Source organism: Lissotriton vulgaris, chromosome 2_1 (assembly GCF_964263255.1).
Source record: "Lissotriton vulgaris chromosome 2_1, aLisVul1.2, whole genome shotgun sequence".
In the NCBI taxonomy this organism is placed as follows: Eukaryota; Metazoa; Chordata; class Amphibia; order Caudata; family Salamandridae; genus Lissotriton; species Lissotriton vulgaris.
Window position 1 is genome coordinate 296,744,477 of NC_141687.1, and position 17,443 is coordinate 296,761,919.

The following is a 17,443-nucleotide window of genomic DNA, read 5'->3' on the forward strand; positions in this document are numbered from 1 at the left end:
GAGTCGTTGGTTTGATGGCTGGAGGCGGAGTCTGGGGTCCGAAGCTGTCGTGTATATCTGCGATCTTGCGGTGGAAGAATGTGGCGAGGGAGTTGCAGAGGTCTTGCTACGGTGTGATGTCGTTGTTGCTGGCGCTGGGGTTGGAGAGCTCTTTGACGATGCTGAAGAGTTCTTTGCTGTTGTGGGAGTTATTGTCCAGCCGCTTTTTGAACGATGTCCTTTTGGTGGTGCGGATCATCTGGTGGTATACGCGGGTGGCGCTCTTGACGGCTGTCATGTTTTCTGATGTCCGTTTGTGCCGCCAAGTTTTTTCGAGGGTTCGGCATGATTTCTTTGCGATTTTGAGGGCATCTGTGAACCATGAGGTTTTTCTGTTGCTAGTCTTGCCTGGGGATTTCTTCAGTGGAGCGAGGTTGTCGGCGCAGTTGGTGATCCACTGTGCGAGGTTGTCTGCTGCGTTGTTGGTGTCAGGGGTGTCGACAGGTGGGTTCTATCTCAGCGATGTGGTCAGCTGGTCTGTGGTGACTTTGCTCCAGCATCTGCGGGGATCTGTGGCGTGTGGTGGTGGATTGTCGTCTTCTTGAGGGTGAAGTGGATGCAGCTGTGATCGGTCCAGTGCAGTCTGGTGGAGTGGCTGAAGGAGACGTAGTTACTGTCGGAGAAGATGGGGTCGAGCGTGTGGCCAGCGAGGTGGGTGGGCGTGTCCATCAGTTGCTTGAGTCCGAGGTTGTCGAGGTTGTCGAGCAGGGTGGTGGTGTTGTTGTCGTTGTTTTTCTCTAGGTGGAAGTTCAGGTCCCCTAGGAGGATGTACTCTGGTGAGGCTAGGGTGTGCGGGCTGATGAAGTCGTCGATGGTTTCGCTGAATTGTGTGCTTGGGCCTGGGGGCCTGTAGATGAGCGTTCCTTTGAGAGTGGTCTGGGGGTCGGTGTGGACCTGGAAGTGTAGGTGTTCGGCGGCGGTGAGTGTGTCATCGGCGTTGGTCGTCACGCTGATGGTATTCCTGTAGATGATGGCGATTCCTCCTCCGGTTTTGTTGACGCAGTCTATCCGGGTGATTTTGTAGCCTTCCGGGATGGCTGTGGCGATGTCGGGGGCTGAGGAGGCGTTCATCCAGGTTTCCGTGAGGAAGGCGGCGTCTGGTGCTGCTGTATCAAGGAGATCCCAGAGTTCGACGGCGTGTTTGTGGACGGAGCGGGTGGTTGTTGTTGTTGTTACTGCGTTTGGTGGGCGGGGAGTAGGTTCGGTGGCAGGTGAATTTGCAAGCTAGGCAGGTGAAGGGTCCGTGGGTGCGCCTCGGGGTGGCTCAGTGGCAGGTGGCAGGTCGTCCTGTGTTGAGTGCGGTGAGGGTGGCGGTGTCGTAACTCAGTCGGGTGTCCCGGCAACGGCTGGGGCCAGGGGTTCTGGCGCCAATGGAGATAATGAAGGAGACAATGAAGAAAGAAAAAAGAACAGCAGATATGATGGAACTTTTCCAGAAAATGGCCCAGAGCATGTCAATCACAACAAAGGAACCGCCACCATTAACTACCAGGTCATCAATCTGGTTAAAATCCTTACTAATTTGAAAATTTTAGAGGGGCAACTAATTGTTCTAAATAAGGGCTTTGGTTTTCTCCCTAGCCCACTGTTGGATAAGTCTACATGTGTTCTTCCTAGTAGCCTACCTCCAGAAATCCTTGCCTTCGAACAGGCCGTCCCCAAAGATACTAACCGGTTGAACCCTGTACAAATAAGGGTATTTGATAATTTTTTCAAACAAGAATAACTGGGTCTTAATGAATTATAAAACAACGCAAGTGTGGTAATGAAATCAGCGGTTAAAGGTCGGACCATAGTGATATATTTGACTACTGATTACAGACTATAATGTATGCACCTGCTAGTAGATCAAAGAAATAGCAGAGTTTGAAGGGTGATGTCGCACATTCCCTGATAAATTAAATCGCATTTTTGGTGGAAGATGCTGAATTAGTCTAATGGATCACCTCACATGAGTATACCTTTCTAATTGCAAGGATCCCTAGACCCCTTCATTTATACAGTGCCTAAATGAAATTGTCAGACCCATTCTAGGATCTCATAGTACCCTACAACTCTCTTAATGGTTTGTGATTTCCTTTTATGTCCATTAATAAATAGGATGACCTCATATTTGAAAGATTCCAAGGACATGCTGAATTTACTATTCAACATCTCATTTGATCCATCAAAATATTTTCTGATTGGTCTGGACATAGAGGCTTTGTATATCAGCATTCCTCAAACAGAAACTTTAGGGATATTGATGAGCTAGTCGCTGAAGAACAGTCAGATTACAATACTCCTAAGAAGTTTGTGATGACGTGCCACTTTGGCAGTGATGAAAAGCTATTTTGAGTTTGAAAGAAATGTATATTTGCAAACCCATGGCAGATCATTAGGAAGTACATTTACCTGTCTGTGTGAATGCATTTAAAGCAGGCCATTTCTTGTCTAACAATAGTCCCTTTAAGGATTACATCCATTTATGGCAATGTTTTTATTATCTGGAGTGATAACAAAGAGTTTATGTTAGAGTTCAGCAGATAGATAAATACATTAAATTAATTCCTGAAATGCCTTGATGCACCATATTTACAAAGTGACGCATCTAGGTAGAGGCATCACTTTGTAAACCCCTGCTCCACATTATACCTGCGCCAGGCAAAATGTATGCAGGGGCGTTCTAACGCAAGAAAGGGTCATAGAAGGGACGCAGTCGCCACTTCTAGGACGCAAATGCTTCAATATCTTACGCCTGCCTCACAGCAGGCGTAAGACTGACGCAGGCCCTTTTCACATGGGGCTTGCTTCATGTGAAAAGACACATTGCTGGAGTTGCGTCACTTTTGTGACACACTCCAGCAATGCGTCACTTTTGGGCCATACAGATCCGTCAGAAATACTGACGTATCTGTAACTCCTTCCGACATGATGCATCATACAGTAAATATGACGAATCAAACATTTCGCAAGGTGGGCGCACTTAGAAGTGACGCATCGCTGCTTTCATGCAGCGATGACGCACATATTTTTTAAATATCTTACCATCCTAACCTTTTATTTAACAAGAGAAAGCTTTAAATGTTATTGCTTATGTTCTCATTTAGTGCCTTTTCTAAACAGGATGACGATGTCCAGCCAGACAATAATATGACGCGCCACATGTAGGGGCGTAATCACGCACCCGTGGTCAATGATGTATGTAAAAATTGATGTAATGACATCACAAATATCTAGGGGGTCTACATAAACGTGTCCACACACCCCTTCTTATTATCATGGAGGGCCTAGAGTGTGCTGCAGGTTGAATCATGGGAAGATCTCCTTGACAAAGTAAGTTTATAAGCCCAAATTTGTCTTGGAAACTATAAATCAGGTTTATACACCCGCGTTTTGGATTGAGTAATTATTTATTTTATTTCACATTCTTAGCCAAGTGTGTTACTACAGGATGTTGACCCATCTTCATCACCCCTATGGGGTATTATTAGTCCCCAAAATAGGGTAAGCATAGGCTTTGATATTTGATATCTTCTGTTTATATGCCTGTCTGACCCATGTAGAGTGACCACTTTATGAATTTTACAGTTGAAAGCATGGGCATGAGCTCATATACTAGTGGTTGAGCCCATCTTGATGAAACCACTTTTAAAGATGAGGGTTGCCCCAAATGATAAAGCATGCTACAACATGTGGGTGAAGCCTCTTGTCCAAAATGAATAGATGTGGGGAGACTGAGCATTTTTCTTGAGGTGTTAAAACCTGATTGACTATACCTTCTGTGAACAAGCTAGAGACTTTTGTAATGAAGGAGCATGATTCTTTTCCAGTATAAAATTATTTGAAACCAGTCATCATTGCTACGTTCAGGAAAGCAAACCTCATTAAAATGGCTGCAGAAATTGGTTTGCACATTTTGAAATTGTTGCTCATTGCACTGAAAAATGTTGCTACTACAAAGAAGACCCTCAGTTGTGGCACGTACTGACTTATGTAAAGAATCTACCAAAACCATTATTGAAGGGGTAGTACTATGGAATGGGCAGTGTATCAAGATCATTCAGCAGTGTATCAATATCATTCACCAACGCAAAGTAGAAGAAGCGGATATGTGGCAGAAGGGTGGGGCATGAAGTTGGAGCCCCAATGAAGAATGACATTCCAGTAATGCTCTTAGGTTGTAATAAGGTTTTCAAAGGGCCCTTAGCTAGGGCTACTAGTAAGGCAGTAGCTTGATGGTTTAATATAGGCAACATGCTGCTTTTACAAGCAATGACAACTTCTCTGATGTTACTTTGTGTTGTAATGCTTATTTTTCATTTTCACATTTACAAACTGTGAAATTCTGAACTAGCAATTTAATTTAAGGAAATGTACATAATTACTGTATTTGATAGCAATTTGTGTATTATCTTTGAGTTGCTACTACCCTAGTCTTTTTAAGTACAGTTAAGTAGAGGAGAATTTGATCTGAGGTTATTTTACATCATCTGGTTTGCAAATCAAACACATTTGGTAGTGAACTGTCAATCTTTGTACACTTCTAACCTAGTTTACTTCAATATATACTGCTTTTGTGGAATAACTGTGTTTTCATGTTGCAGCAAAATAAAAAAATGAATGTGAACTCTCGTAAAATAACTGGAGATGAAAAGAGGTCTTTGAAAAATGGAGAAAAACCCCAAACAAGGTAGGTTTTCACAAAACCAGTATGCTGATTGGTAAACCATAAATAACTCTAAAACCATCACAGTTTGTACAAGATATAATCACTTTCTCCACCTTACCAACTCTTTCGAAGACCTTTCTTTTAATTAGTTTTTCAGTTCCAATGATAAAAATCATCTTCGGTAATATACCATTTGCATCGGTTTCAATATTATGTCAAGAATTCACATGTTTGCAGTTTAAAGAACATTACTGTTTGTATCCCTTATTTTCAGCAAATGGACACCTGTCACAATCGTGTGTGCAGTTCTATAGGAGATTACTGTACAGAAAAGAGTATCCTTAGTGCAATTTTGTCTTGATACCCTGTAATATTAAATCTCTCTGTGTTGCCTTCAGTTGCTGGTAATCATTCTCTAATCTGTGTTAGCAATTTTATTATGTCAAACGAATGTTATGCAGCTTTGAAGTCATTCGCATCAACTTAAGTTTTCTAAAGGCATAGGGCCTCATTTATGAGGCCGTGCGTCACTTTTACGCCGCAGGTGCGTCACTTTTTGTGACGCACCAGCAGCGTAAAAAGTGTGCCTTGTTTAGTTTAGTTTAAAGGAGCTTGTAAAGCGCCTGGTGACGCCTCCCGGCGTGTCCCCGCGCTGTGGAGAGAGTGAGTTTTGAGGAGAAGGAGAACCTATCACGGATTAAAGAGGCAAGTTTTCAATTTCTTCCTAAAGGAGGTCTCATTCACCTCTACTCGTATGTCCATGGGCAGGAGGTTCCAGTGCTTCGCTGCCATTGTGCGGAAGGATCTGCCTCCCATTCTGGCCTTGCAGTTCTGAGCAGACCTGTACCTTTGGATCTAAGGGTTCTGTTGGGTTCATATGGCGAAGCCAGATCGGACATATAGGCAGGTGCCTTGTTATGGAGGATCTTGTGACACCATAGCAGAGCTTTGAAAATGATCCTCTTCTTGATAGGCAACCAATGGAGAGTTGCTAGAGAGGGTCGTGAAGGGGCTCTGCGGGGCAGTCTTAATACTAGGCGTGCTGCCGAATTTTGTAGGACCTGTAATTTCTTTATATTTTTCTCTGAAGTGCCTAAGAGTAAAACATTCCCGTAATCAATTCGGGAAGTTATTAGCGCCTGCGTCATAGTCCGTCTGGAGTTGAGAGGCACAAATCAAGGGTACGGTTGAGAGTCTTCATCACTCCGAAGCACTTGCCTACAGTTCTTTTTATATGGCTATCAAAAGATAGCTTATTATCAACCCAGACTCCTAAATTCTTCGCCTCCCGGCTGGGAGGGGGCAAAGGACCCAAACAGGTGGGCCACCATTCTTTAGTCCAATTGGTCTCATTACCTCCAATGATGATGACCTCTGTTTTGGTACCGTTCAGTTTTAAACAGTGTGTCAGCCAAGAGGCCAGCTTGCTCATACAGTTGTTGAAGTTCGCGGCTTCCGTGGATGGGGCTTGCGTCAAGGATATTAAAAGTTGCGTATCGTCGGCGTAAGAGACAAGCTCCACGCCGAACGATTGCACCACCTCTGCCAGGGGGGCCATGTATAGATTAAACAGGGTGGGGCTCAGGGCCGAGCCCTGATGCACCGCCTGTTCAAGCCGCACACTGTCTGAGAGGGAAGTCCCTCTTTGGACTTGGAAGCTCCTATCGATCAGAAAGGCTTTCAGCCATCCCAGTGCCCTGTTGGTTACTCCGGCTTTGTTTAGACACTGTAGCAAGATGGAGTGTGCTACAGTGTCAAACTGAGGTCGAGCATGATGAGGGCCATGATCTTGCCCTCGTCTGCTCCCTCTCGTAGGGTTTCAGTGGCCCTAAGGAGGGCCGTTTCCGTTGAGAAGTTGGATCTGAAGCCCGATTGGGATTTATGGAAAACATCGTGTTCTTCTAGATGTTCCATGAGTTGGATGTTGGCAATTTTCTCAGCTAGCTTAGCTAAGTATGGTAGCAGGGAAATTGGCCGGAGATTGTCCATAATGTCTTGGCTGACATTCGGCTTTTTCTTGATTGGTAGTACAACTGCCTGTTTCCAATCCGCCGGCAGGCAAGCTGTGGAGAATGAAATCTGAAGTAGATGTCTATAATGAGGTTCTAGAGCAGGGAAGGCTTCAGCTAAGATTTTCGGAGGCGCCGGGTCTCGGGGAGAGCCCGATTTTATTTTATTACACAATTTAGACAGGACTTCGTACGGGGGAACTTCAAAAGATTTGAGGCACTTTAGAGTTTTAATAAGACTGTCATTTTCTGTGAAGTCAGAAGCCGACTCTACATGATTGGCGAAGCTTGTATATATTTTGTTGATTTTACCTGAGAAGTACTGTGCCACTTCATTACATGATTCCACAGAATCATTTTGAGTGGAGGAGTTAGTATCCACTACTGATATTTCTTTGTAAATCTGGAATAATTCCTTCGAGGAATTGCCTGCTTCCATGATACGAGAATGGTAGTGCTCTGCCTTAGCCAAACGTACAGATTTGTAATACACTCTTTGAGAGTTTTTATACTTCATTTTAGTTTCTGCACAGAAATTCTGGCGCCAGGCTCTCTCAAGATTTTTGCAGGTTGTTTTCATGGTCTGCAGTTCTTGGCTAAACCAGGGAGCAGCTTTTTTTAGTCTCCTGGCATTGGTCATGATACGACTGGGGGCAGTAATATCGAGGGCCTTGATTACGATATTATTTAGGTTGTTGCTAGCTGCTTCACAGTCTTCCCCTTTCGGAGGACCCTATTTACAAAGTGGCACATCTAGGTAGATGCGTCACTTTGTAAACCCCTGTGCTACATTATACCTACGCCAGGAATAATGTATGCAGGGGGGGGGGCGTTCTGACGCAAGACAGGGTCATAGAAGTGACGCAGTGAAATCTATAAGATTTCACTGCGCCACTTCTAGGACACAAATGCGTCAATTTCTTACGCCTGCCTCACAGCAGGTGTAAGACTGACGCAGGCCTTTTCACATGGGGCTTGCCCCATTTGAAAGGACACATTGCTGGGGTTGCGTCACTTTTGTGACACACTCCAGCAATGCGTTACTTTTGCGCCATACAGATACATCAGAAATACTGACGTATCTGTAACTCCTTGCGCCATGATGCGTCATACTGTAAATATGAGGCATCATTGGTCTCGCAAGGAGGGCGCAGTGAAAAGTGATGCATCGCTGTTTTCACGCAGCGATGCATCACTTTTCATAAATGAGGCCCAAAGACTATTAGACTATCAGCTGTCCTGAAACACAGCAGCAGTCATACGTTAAAAGGAGGCACACTGCAAAGCAGTGTAGTTTGTAGCATCAAGCTGTGTCCATCCATGTTTATGGCTCGGAAAGCTGCTAAATCAAATGTATTTATTTTCCTCAACTTACTATGTATTGTTTAAAGCGCTACTAATCTCTGAGTGGAAATGAGAATCAAAAAGATCATTAGCCTCAGGCAAGTAACCATTCCTTTTTTTATTAAATTAGGTGCAATGGAGCTGAAATGTCCCCAAATAATTATACCACATGCAGAAATTCAGACAGAAGAGTAATGGAATCTGAGTGGACCTGTGAGTACAACACAGTTGATCTGTTCTTAATATGAACTTTGGTATTAGATGAGCTCTGACTAACTGTAACTCACTTTTGAAAGACGATGCAAGGATTCTTTGGGCAGATTAAGTGTTAGTCATGCCACCGGAGTGCCCACTATGTGGCGTATATTTACAAGGCCCTAGCGCCACCAGAGCGTTACGTTTTTCTGATGCTCCTGTAGTGCTGTGTGCTGGTCCATATTTACAAGCCCATGCAAAGCCACTTTGTGTGGCTATACACAGCCTTATATATAGCCCTCTTTTATGCAGTATTCTGTGTTAAAGTGGCATGTCATGACTGTTGCTGTGGGTGGTCCCACACAACACCCATGGTTTTTTGACAATGCTCCCGATATACAAGGATTGGTAAATCTGAGGCAGCGCCCAAAACTAACGCCTTTCTAGGGGAGGCTTTAAAGCTGTGCAGCAAGGAGAAATACTATTAATTCTCGTTTTTTTGCTCTTTCTATGTGTGCTGCGTTCTGCAGCACACTTAGAAGGAAGAAAGAGGAAAACGGTGTCCCTTCATGCCCAACAAAAGCATCCATGCAACGTAGACACCCTAGTACCATGGTGCAAGGGATCTTGCATTGGCGCATGGCTGCTGTTTTAAAGCTGATGCAGAGGAGAGCACACAGGTGCTCTGTATTCCTGTAAATACTGCGCATCCCTGCACTTTTGAAATGATGCAACTCAGCACATCAAAATTACTTGCGGCACCGCACTGCGCCATTTCATTGTAGATATCCCCCTATGTCTGCACCACTAACAGCCAAATCTTTCCTTGCTCTAGATTGACCAATTAAGCCCAGCTCCAATGTGTCATTCTTAAGAATTTGCAAACCCCTGTTAGCGATTGTGAATGCAGAGATCAAAGCACTGTGAGGGGTAATAGATCACCATGTCTTCATTGAGATGAAACTGCCTTACAATCACATCAGCTATCCTGCAAACATGTCTCTAATGGATAACTTCTACTTTGTGCATGGTTACCAACTGCCACGGTCTGTAACTATTCAGTGCTTTGCTACACAACAGGACAGGTTATGAACACTTGATGTCTCAAGGGGAGACCCTTTGCTGTCCTTTTCCTGTGTGACTCAGAAGGACTTGCAATGTGTGCATCCCAACTCACAATGACTGTTTTGAATCAAAGTCCAAGTTTATGAGCAAAGAAGTGCTCTCTTCAGAGCACTTCTGTGCACTCTACAGAGCACTTCTGTGCACTCTACAGAGCTCATCTGAGCTGTGCAAATCCAAATTATAATTAGTACTTATTACTTTCTCTTTGTTATATCAGTATTAAATCATGAATGTCTTTTATTGTCACGTTAGTATCTCCAAACACACCAGCGAAATAAGGTTTTATAACTACTCTTTTTTAACACGTTTTCCTTGCAGTGTGACACTTGTGCCTGATTTCACAAAGGTAAATTACACATTTGAGTAAGTTTACAGTTTTGAGTAAGTTTACTACTTTTCGTATTCACGTTTCCTGGGCCTGATTGAGAAAGATAAACTTAGACCTGAAGTCTAACTTGTGACTTTAGATGTTAACTTAGACTTCAGGTCTAAACTTAGGGCCATATTTAGCTCGCTTTGAGTGGCTCTAATAAACTGGAGTAAGGCAACGCAGAGCAAATCGCTGTGTTGCGTTACTTTGCCCTGAGTAGACATTCCATGGGTATTGTAAATCTGAGAATGAGTTAACACTCATAGTGGGAACATCCAGGCAATGCACATGGAAGGCCTACCCAAGGCAGAGTAACGCAACACAGTGATTTGCACTGCGTTACTCCAGTGTTTTTAGAGCACTAAGAGTGTTGCAAAGTGGCTTTGGGTAGTTTCAAAATTCGACTTAAGGTTTGTATTGCTCTTGCACTACGTTGCACGGTGCAAGAATGATGCAAACCGTGTCATAGATATGGTCCTTCGACTTTAGGTCAAAACTTAGAGGTCTATTATAATGTCGGGCGGATCGCCACCGCCCGCATGTCGGTGGCGATCCGCTCAACATTATCTCCGGCCCACCTCCCATTTCCCCCTCCAGGGGTACTGCTCCGGACGGAAAGACCGTCCGCGCCTTTCCACCCGGTCGATGAGTCGACTGGGCGGATAAGGGTTGAATACGGCGGCAGTGTCTGCTAGACACCGCCATCCATATCACAATGCATGCGTGAAGCAGCCTTTCTGTGGCGGCAAAGGCATGCAGTTTTTGCAGTTTAGGACTCGTTGCGGGCCACCAAGAAGTTGGGGGGGCACATGGTACCCCCCTGCAGTTGCATGCACAACGTGGCAGGCACTGCGTGGTGCTGCCACGTTGTGCATGCAAATGCACAAATGCCTTTTTTGCATTGCGGCGGGTGCTGGTGACAGCACCGCCCACCGCAATGTAAAAAATGCAGGATGCGCCCGCCAGTGTGGCGAGCGCATCCTAATTGTTTATGCGGGACAGCCGAACACATAGCGGGCGTTCCCATTTCACGATAATAGGCCCCTTGGACTTCAGTTCTACACTTAGGCTTCAGGTCTACGTTTACCTTTGTGAATCGGGCCCTCTAAGTGTAAGTTACTACAAAATAAAAAAAATAAAAAAACAGTAGTAAGTTAAGCACTCACATGGCCAGTCACTGGTACTGCAACACCCCATTGAAAATAATTAACACCTTGGCTGCTAAGGGGTTTCCCCCCCCCCCCCCCCGATGCTGGATTTGCAGATTTACCATTGTTCATGACAAGGTCAGCTCGTCATAAGCACTGCTCAACAGTGCCTCATGACGAGCTGACCTTGCCATGAGCATGGAAGAGGTTAAGATAAGGACTTAAAATTATACCCCCATGAAAATAATGTTAAATTAGATTCAGTTATTTAAAATAGTGAAAAATATGACTCAGCAAATTAATGTTAATAAATATATAACAAAATTACTCATTATTTTATTATAAAATATGTTAATAACAGTATGAATGTAAAAAATAACATAACATAAAAAAAGTTATTAAATATAATTTATTTCATTTTAATAAATTCTGTACATCTCTGTTAATATTCAATAATGCACATTCCTTTTTAGGTTTCGACCTGGCGAGGGGCACGCAGTGCCCCTCCCAGATCGAAAACTTTTGTCTTCAGTAGGGATGTTCGGACCGCCTCTGTTTCCAATTGGCTAGCTCCATAAATGGAGACTAGCCATTGGGAGACAGAGGCTGTCAATCACGCTTTCCCGGGGACAACGCGATTCGGGGGCATTTCTGTGTCTTTTTTTAAGTACCGCCCTCTCCTCTTCCCATTGGCTGGAATTTTACCTTCCAGCCAATGGGAAGGGGAGAGCGCGAAAAACACGCCCCCGAATCTGCCAGCTGGGACACCCCCGTGACGTCATTCCCGGGCCGCGCTGTGATTGGCTGCCGGCCCGGGACCTGACTTGTTTGTTTGTTCTCTCCTTTATGAGGTAAGTTGTGCCCCCTCCTTTTTCACCCCCCTCCCGCCCGCTGTCCGTGTCTTTGCCCCCCTCCCGCCCGCTGTCCGTGTCTTTTTCACCCCCCTCCCGCCCGCTGTCCGTGTCTTTAACCCCCTCCCACCCGCTGTCCGTGTCTTTCTTTTCGCCCCCTCCCGCCCGCTCTCCGTGTCTTTGTTTTCGCCTGGCAAAGGCTCTTTCAGTGCCATCCACAGACTCCATCAAAGAGCGTATCCGTGCCGAGGTGTACTCTGGCGGCTTCATAGATGCGGCAGTGCCCGCAACCGTAGCTTCATAGGGGAGGGCATGCCTAAGCTGTCGGCCGTACACATACATGTTGCCACGTCCCAAAGCCTAGCATGAGGACACATTTTGCAGACTTGCCCCAGCCGAGCGGGCACCGAACGCGAGGTTTATGCGGGCCGCGGTGACAAGTGGGGGCCTGGAAGGGAGGCGTGTGTGTGTGTTTGACTGTGATCAGTGCACCGGCGGCAGCTGCTGAGTCCGATCGGGAGCCCCTGACAATGAGGCGAGCTGGGAGCGCGCTCTTTTTCAGACAATTCATACATATATATTTTAAAATTTGGGGTGGGGCACATTTTGCAGGCTTGCGCCAGCCGGGCGTGGGATGTGGGCAGTGTTACGAGGTCGCAGGCGGCCAAACGCAGCGGGGTGAGGCCGTTAACGTGTTGGCTCCATTAAAACATTTCGGAGCCTTCTGCTCAGATTTGGGAGGGGGCACCGAACGAGGGGGATAGGTGAACCGCGGTCACAAGTGGGGGCCGGAAAGGGAGGTGCCTTAAGCGCGAGACGTGGACAGTGCTACTGGGGTGCGGACAGGCCACACACAGCGCGGAGAGGCCGTTAATGGGTGTTGGCTCCATTAAAACATGTCCGAGGCTCCTGTTCATATTGGGAAGGGAGGTGCCTTGGGCGCCAGACGTGGACAGTGTGACGGTGTTGCAGGCGGCCACACACAGTGGGGTGGTGCCGGTGAGGCCGTTACCGTGTGTGGGCTCCATTAAAACATGTCCGGGTTTTCTGTTCATATGAAAGGAGGGGGCACGGAACGAGAGGGTTAGGCGGGCTGCGGTCACAAGTGGGGGCCGGGAAGGGAGGCGTGTGCGTGTGTTTGACTGTGGTCTGTGCACCGGCGGCAGCTGCTGAGCCATCCCATGACAAAGGCGGGCTGGGAGCCCGCTCTTTTTCAAACGGCAACGGCCTCTCCAGCCCCCGCTCCCTGCAGAGGGCGGGCCAGGGCCGGGCTCTCCCGCCTCACAGGGCGGGCGCTTGGAGCTCCCACGCAGGTCCGCAGCTCCTCCATATAATCAGCCTGCGACAGTTGTGCATCGAGCCTCCTTTGTTGGGGAGCGATTCCCCATTGAATTGACTGATTGGGGAATAAGTGGGTCGAGAGATGAGTGAGGGATAAATACGCAATAAATTTGGGGCTAACACGTTTTATGCCAAATAAATGGAGGCCAATTCTTATCGCCCTAACCAAATTACTGGTTTACTGCCTCCTAGACAGCTGCCCTATCTACTTGGAGGCAGCCCGGGCTAATTGTGTGTAATCCTCCGGCTGGAAAGGACTTTTACCGTTTCTTATGAGGTCTGCGGGCCCACCGGACAGATATAACGCCATCAGATTTCCCTAATCTGCCCTCACTTTTGTTTGCTTCGGGGGAGCTTTTGTGAGCAGCTGGGACGGTAGAAATGAGGCCGCGCTTTCAGGAAGGATACGAAGAGCTGTGTCTATGCTTCGACCGGTTTATCCGGTGCATTTGTTCAAATCAAACCCACATTTAGGTGTAGATTCGAGTAGCGCTGTCAAAGTCTGCCTTGGCCCTCTCTGCGCTATCTTCGGGGATGGCAAGCATCATAAAGCAGCAAACATTTCAGCATTTCTGAAATAAAGCTAACATTTTGCACCATCGAAAAAAAAAAAACATAATCAGCCTGCTGTTCGTGTCTTTTTCACCCCCCTCCCGCCCGCTGTCCGTGGCTTTGCCCCCCTTCCGCCCGCTGTCCGTGTCTTTGTTTTCACCTGTACCTCTGGTGATGCAAAGGAGGAGTGTACTAACATGGGTAGCACTACACAAGAACATGGGAAATGACAAACTAATGGTAACTTCCAATCTAAGAAATGTGTTTGTAATTGGTGATTCTTGTTAATTAAGACCATCTTTAGTTTGTAGGTTTCGTTTGGGTGGAAGTCTTAAAGCAGCACATGCGGTTTATGTGCGGCGAACTGGTTGCACCTATTCAATGGACAGTTTTTCACCCACGGCCAGTTGTTGCTGGACACTTACAAAACAGTGGTCTCCAGTCTGATTCACGTTTATGGAGAGAGTTGCTCGGAGCTGTCTAAAACTGCCTTATCTCTTGTGCTTTTTGCTTTCTAATGTAAGAAGTTGATTCTGTGTTCGGATGTGTGGGCAGTGCAAAATGTTTTGTCTGTTCCTTTTTTCCCCTCAAAGCACATTTCTGTAACGGGGAGGCTAGTGTTGGTAGCAGGTTTAAGGGAAATTCTGGTGCTCAGAAAATGCACGACAGGACCTTTTAGTATCAGCTTTCAAACGACTTGAAAACATAGCGTCTGAATTTGTCCTCACTTTTTTTTTACTCCAGAGGCTGCCTCCCCCAGTGGGAGTGTTGCCTGCTTCCCTCGCTGCTGTGCTGTGTTTTCATCCTCCTTTGAAGCAGGTCTCTCTGGGGATTTCTCGGGTGACTGTCTTTTGGCCAGTCTTAGATGGTAAAGCTATTGGAACTTGTGCATTCTGTTTTTATTAACGTTTAACATGCCTGTTTTTCAGATCTCCTGGTCCCCTCGTTGTTTTCCGAGTCTTACTGAAACGTTATTTTTATGTGCAGCACTTAGATGCGTTTGTAATCAAACCAGACTTTCAAAATTCCCATGCGTTGGCATTTTCTTGCCTTACTTGTATGGAATTGTATACAGAAATGTGCAAGAAACTGGTATGAATTTAAAGGCCCGGTGTCCCTTATTCTGGCGTTTTTGAAGTGTGCACTGCCTAGGTTTGATACTATGTGCTGCCCTGTGTTCTCACCGTAGCACAAGCCTCGGGGTGTAAACAGGCGGTCACAGGAGGAAGAAATACTGCTGGGTTGGTGCTCCGGACTCCTTTAAATAGAAATGAATCTCCCCCCAACCCTGGTGTCCGGTGTAAATACGTTCTCTTAAAGTGCCTGGTAGGTTCACGAGATTCATGTGGATGAACCAAAACTTGGGGATACATGTAACATGGTATGAAAAAATGTATTGTGATATTCTGTCAATGCAAGTAGGAGGGCGGAGGTGGTGTGTGTGTGTGTGACTGCTCCTGGGTGTGTGTGTGACTGCTCCTGGGTGTGTGTGTGTGTGACTGCTCCTGGGGGGGGTGTGTGTGATTGCTCCTGGGTGTGTGTGTATGTGACTGCTCCAGAGTATGTGCGTGTGTATGTGACTTCTCCAGTGTGTGTGTGTGTGTGACTGCTCCAGTGTGTGTGTGTGTGTGACTGCTCCAGTGTGTGTGTGTGTGACTGCTCCAGTGTGTGTGTGACTGCTCCAGTGTGTGTGTGTGTGTGACTGCTCCAGTGTGTGTGTGTGTGGGGGGGGGGGGCTTTGGGTGTGGCTGGCTCTGGGTGTGTGGGGCTGGGTCTGTGTGTGTGTGTGTGTGGTAGTAATTGCTGTCTGCTGAGGTAGTCCGTAGGGTACAATAGTTCTCACATTTGCGAGAGGTTAAACTATTGGCAATGTAAACTTCTCCAAAGGCGAAACCGTTGCATTGTAAATGCTTGTTTTTTTTGCCTTTATGTGGGATTTTTTTTATACTTCCGAAATTAAATGAGTCTTTGAGTTGTGAAGGCACACACCATTGGGAGGGTGATATCGACGCAGATCGCCCACCAGAGCACTTGGTACCCTAAATGCCATGAAGCAATATCCCACCACAGAAAGGGAGCTGTGCCAGAGCTCCAGAAAAAAACATGAGCATCTTGGTGTTAGTTTGCAACTCAAAAGTTTTAAACTTGTACTGCTACACCTAGACCATAGCGTTGGCAACTACATCATATGCCAGAGGTTTGCTTCAAGAACTCAGAGGGCTTGTAAAAAAAGCCTATGCTTGTGGCATGTGTGGCTGTAGATAATACATATTGTGTTTGGACATGTGCTCCTGTGCTCTTGATCTACTTCAGCCTTCATTGGATCCTCTTCCTCCATCGGTATTGTTTCCGTTCGCATTCCCTCTTCTATCCTCTAAGGTCAAAGTCTGCGTCATGCATTTGCCCTGGGGGTCGGTCCACGACCTAAGCAGGATGTGGGGAGTCAAAGTCTTAATGAGGGTGCTCACCCCGTGAGTCATCTCTGTAGCCTGAGTGAGCCACCATGGTTCAGCCCCCCTCTGGACATGGCCTTGCAACTGTTACCGAAGAGGTGTGTTTCCTGTAATACACCATATCAGGCGAGTGTTACCGAAGGAACTGGTGGACCATTCTCCGCTTGATCTTATTTCCGAGGCTGTTTACGTTCCATGATAGTACCATTAAACGTGCCCGGGAGGTAGGAGTCAATGACATAGTGTATGTAGCGAGACAAGGCGTACAACCCTCACATGATAAGGAGGCTACAAGCGGTGACACCAAGCAATTGGATGTTGCTGCTCTGCAGCACAACTATACCTACCCTACTTGAACCAAAATACCCTCCTCCCTGCTTCCTTACCCGGTGGAAACTGAACTGCCTACCCAACTGGCAAGGTTCCTGTCGCCCTGGGAAAAAAAACATGTTAGTTAATATAGGAAAGTAAGATCTGCTTTAATGATTACCCCCACTTTTTGCTGGTGTTTGTGTTGTTCTGTTGTATGACTAGTCTTACTTGGATCATGCGAATCAGGACCCCAGTCAATAAGCTTTTGCCCTACATTTGACAGTGGTAAGTACTTTGGTACCTTTCCAACTGGCTACTGCTGTACCTGTGCAAGACCCTAGTATATGGTACTAAGGTATCCAGGGCAAAGGTATACCAGGGTTCTCCCATGGGCCTCAGCATGTATTATGCCACCCATGACAGACCACTCAAACTGTAACTACAGGCCTGCCATTGCAGCCAGTGTGAGTTGGTGGTGGCACCATGTGCGACAGATATAAGTTTACTTATATCTGAGTTCACTGGACTTAATACCTATAAGTCACCCCTAAGATAGGCCTTTCAGTCCTGAAGACAGGGTGCTCAGTTATAAGTGTGACAGTGCCTTGCACGATCAGGGTACCCCCTACAAACCCCAGAGTCGGTTCTCCAGGCTTTGTAAGTGCGGGCAGCCATTTTCATACATATAGTGGCCATGCTTCAATACGCAATGGCTAACAACATAGTGTGTGTGCCGAACCTGGGCATTTTTGGTATCAAACATTTTGGATACATACCCCAACGCCATAACTTGTTTTGGAGGTATGATTCCATGTACCTGCGGGCTCCTTCGGGATGCCCCAAGTACTCCTGGTAACAGCTACAAGGGTATGTCAGCAAACTAGTGCTGCTGCCGACCTCAGCCAGCACCACTAGACTGCTTTGAAATGCAGATGTGGGATCTCCTTGCATACTCCAGTTTGAGCATGTTCAGGGAGCCTTTGGCTCCCGCTGTGGCGCAAAACTGGTTAACGGACATGGAAGTATCCTCCCCTCTGTCCAGCTTCCCCTCAA

The 17,443-nt window shown here is 46.4% G+C and overlaps 1 protein-coding gene across 1 annotated transcript in view; it reads left to right on the top strand.

Moving 5' to 3' along the window:
• TEX14 (testis expressed 14, intercellular bridge forming factor) overlaps positions 1–17,443 on the top strand; it is a 1,917,691-nt gene that overhangs the window by 1,078,790 nt on the left and 821,458 nt on the right. Inside the window, exons 14-15 of the mRNA XM_086954052.1 lie at positions 4,626–4,711; positions 8,174–8,256. Coding sequence (XP_086810178.1) covers positions 4,626–4,711; positions 8,174–8,256 — 169 coding nt within the window. The remainder of the gene's footprint in view (positions 1–4,625; positions 4,712–8,173; positions 8,257–17,443) is intronic.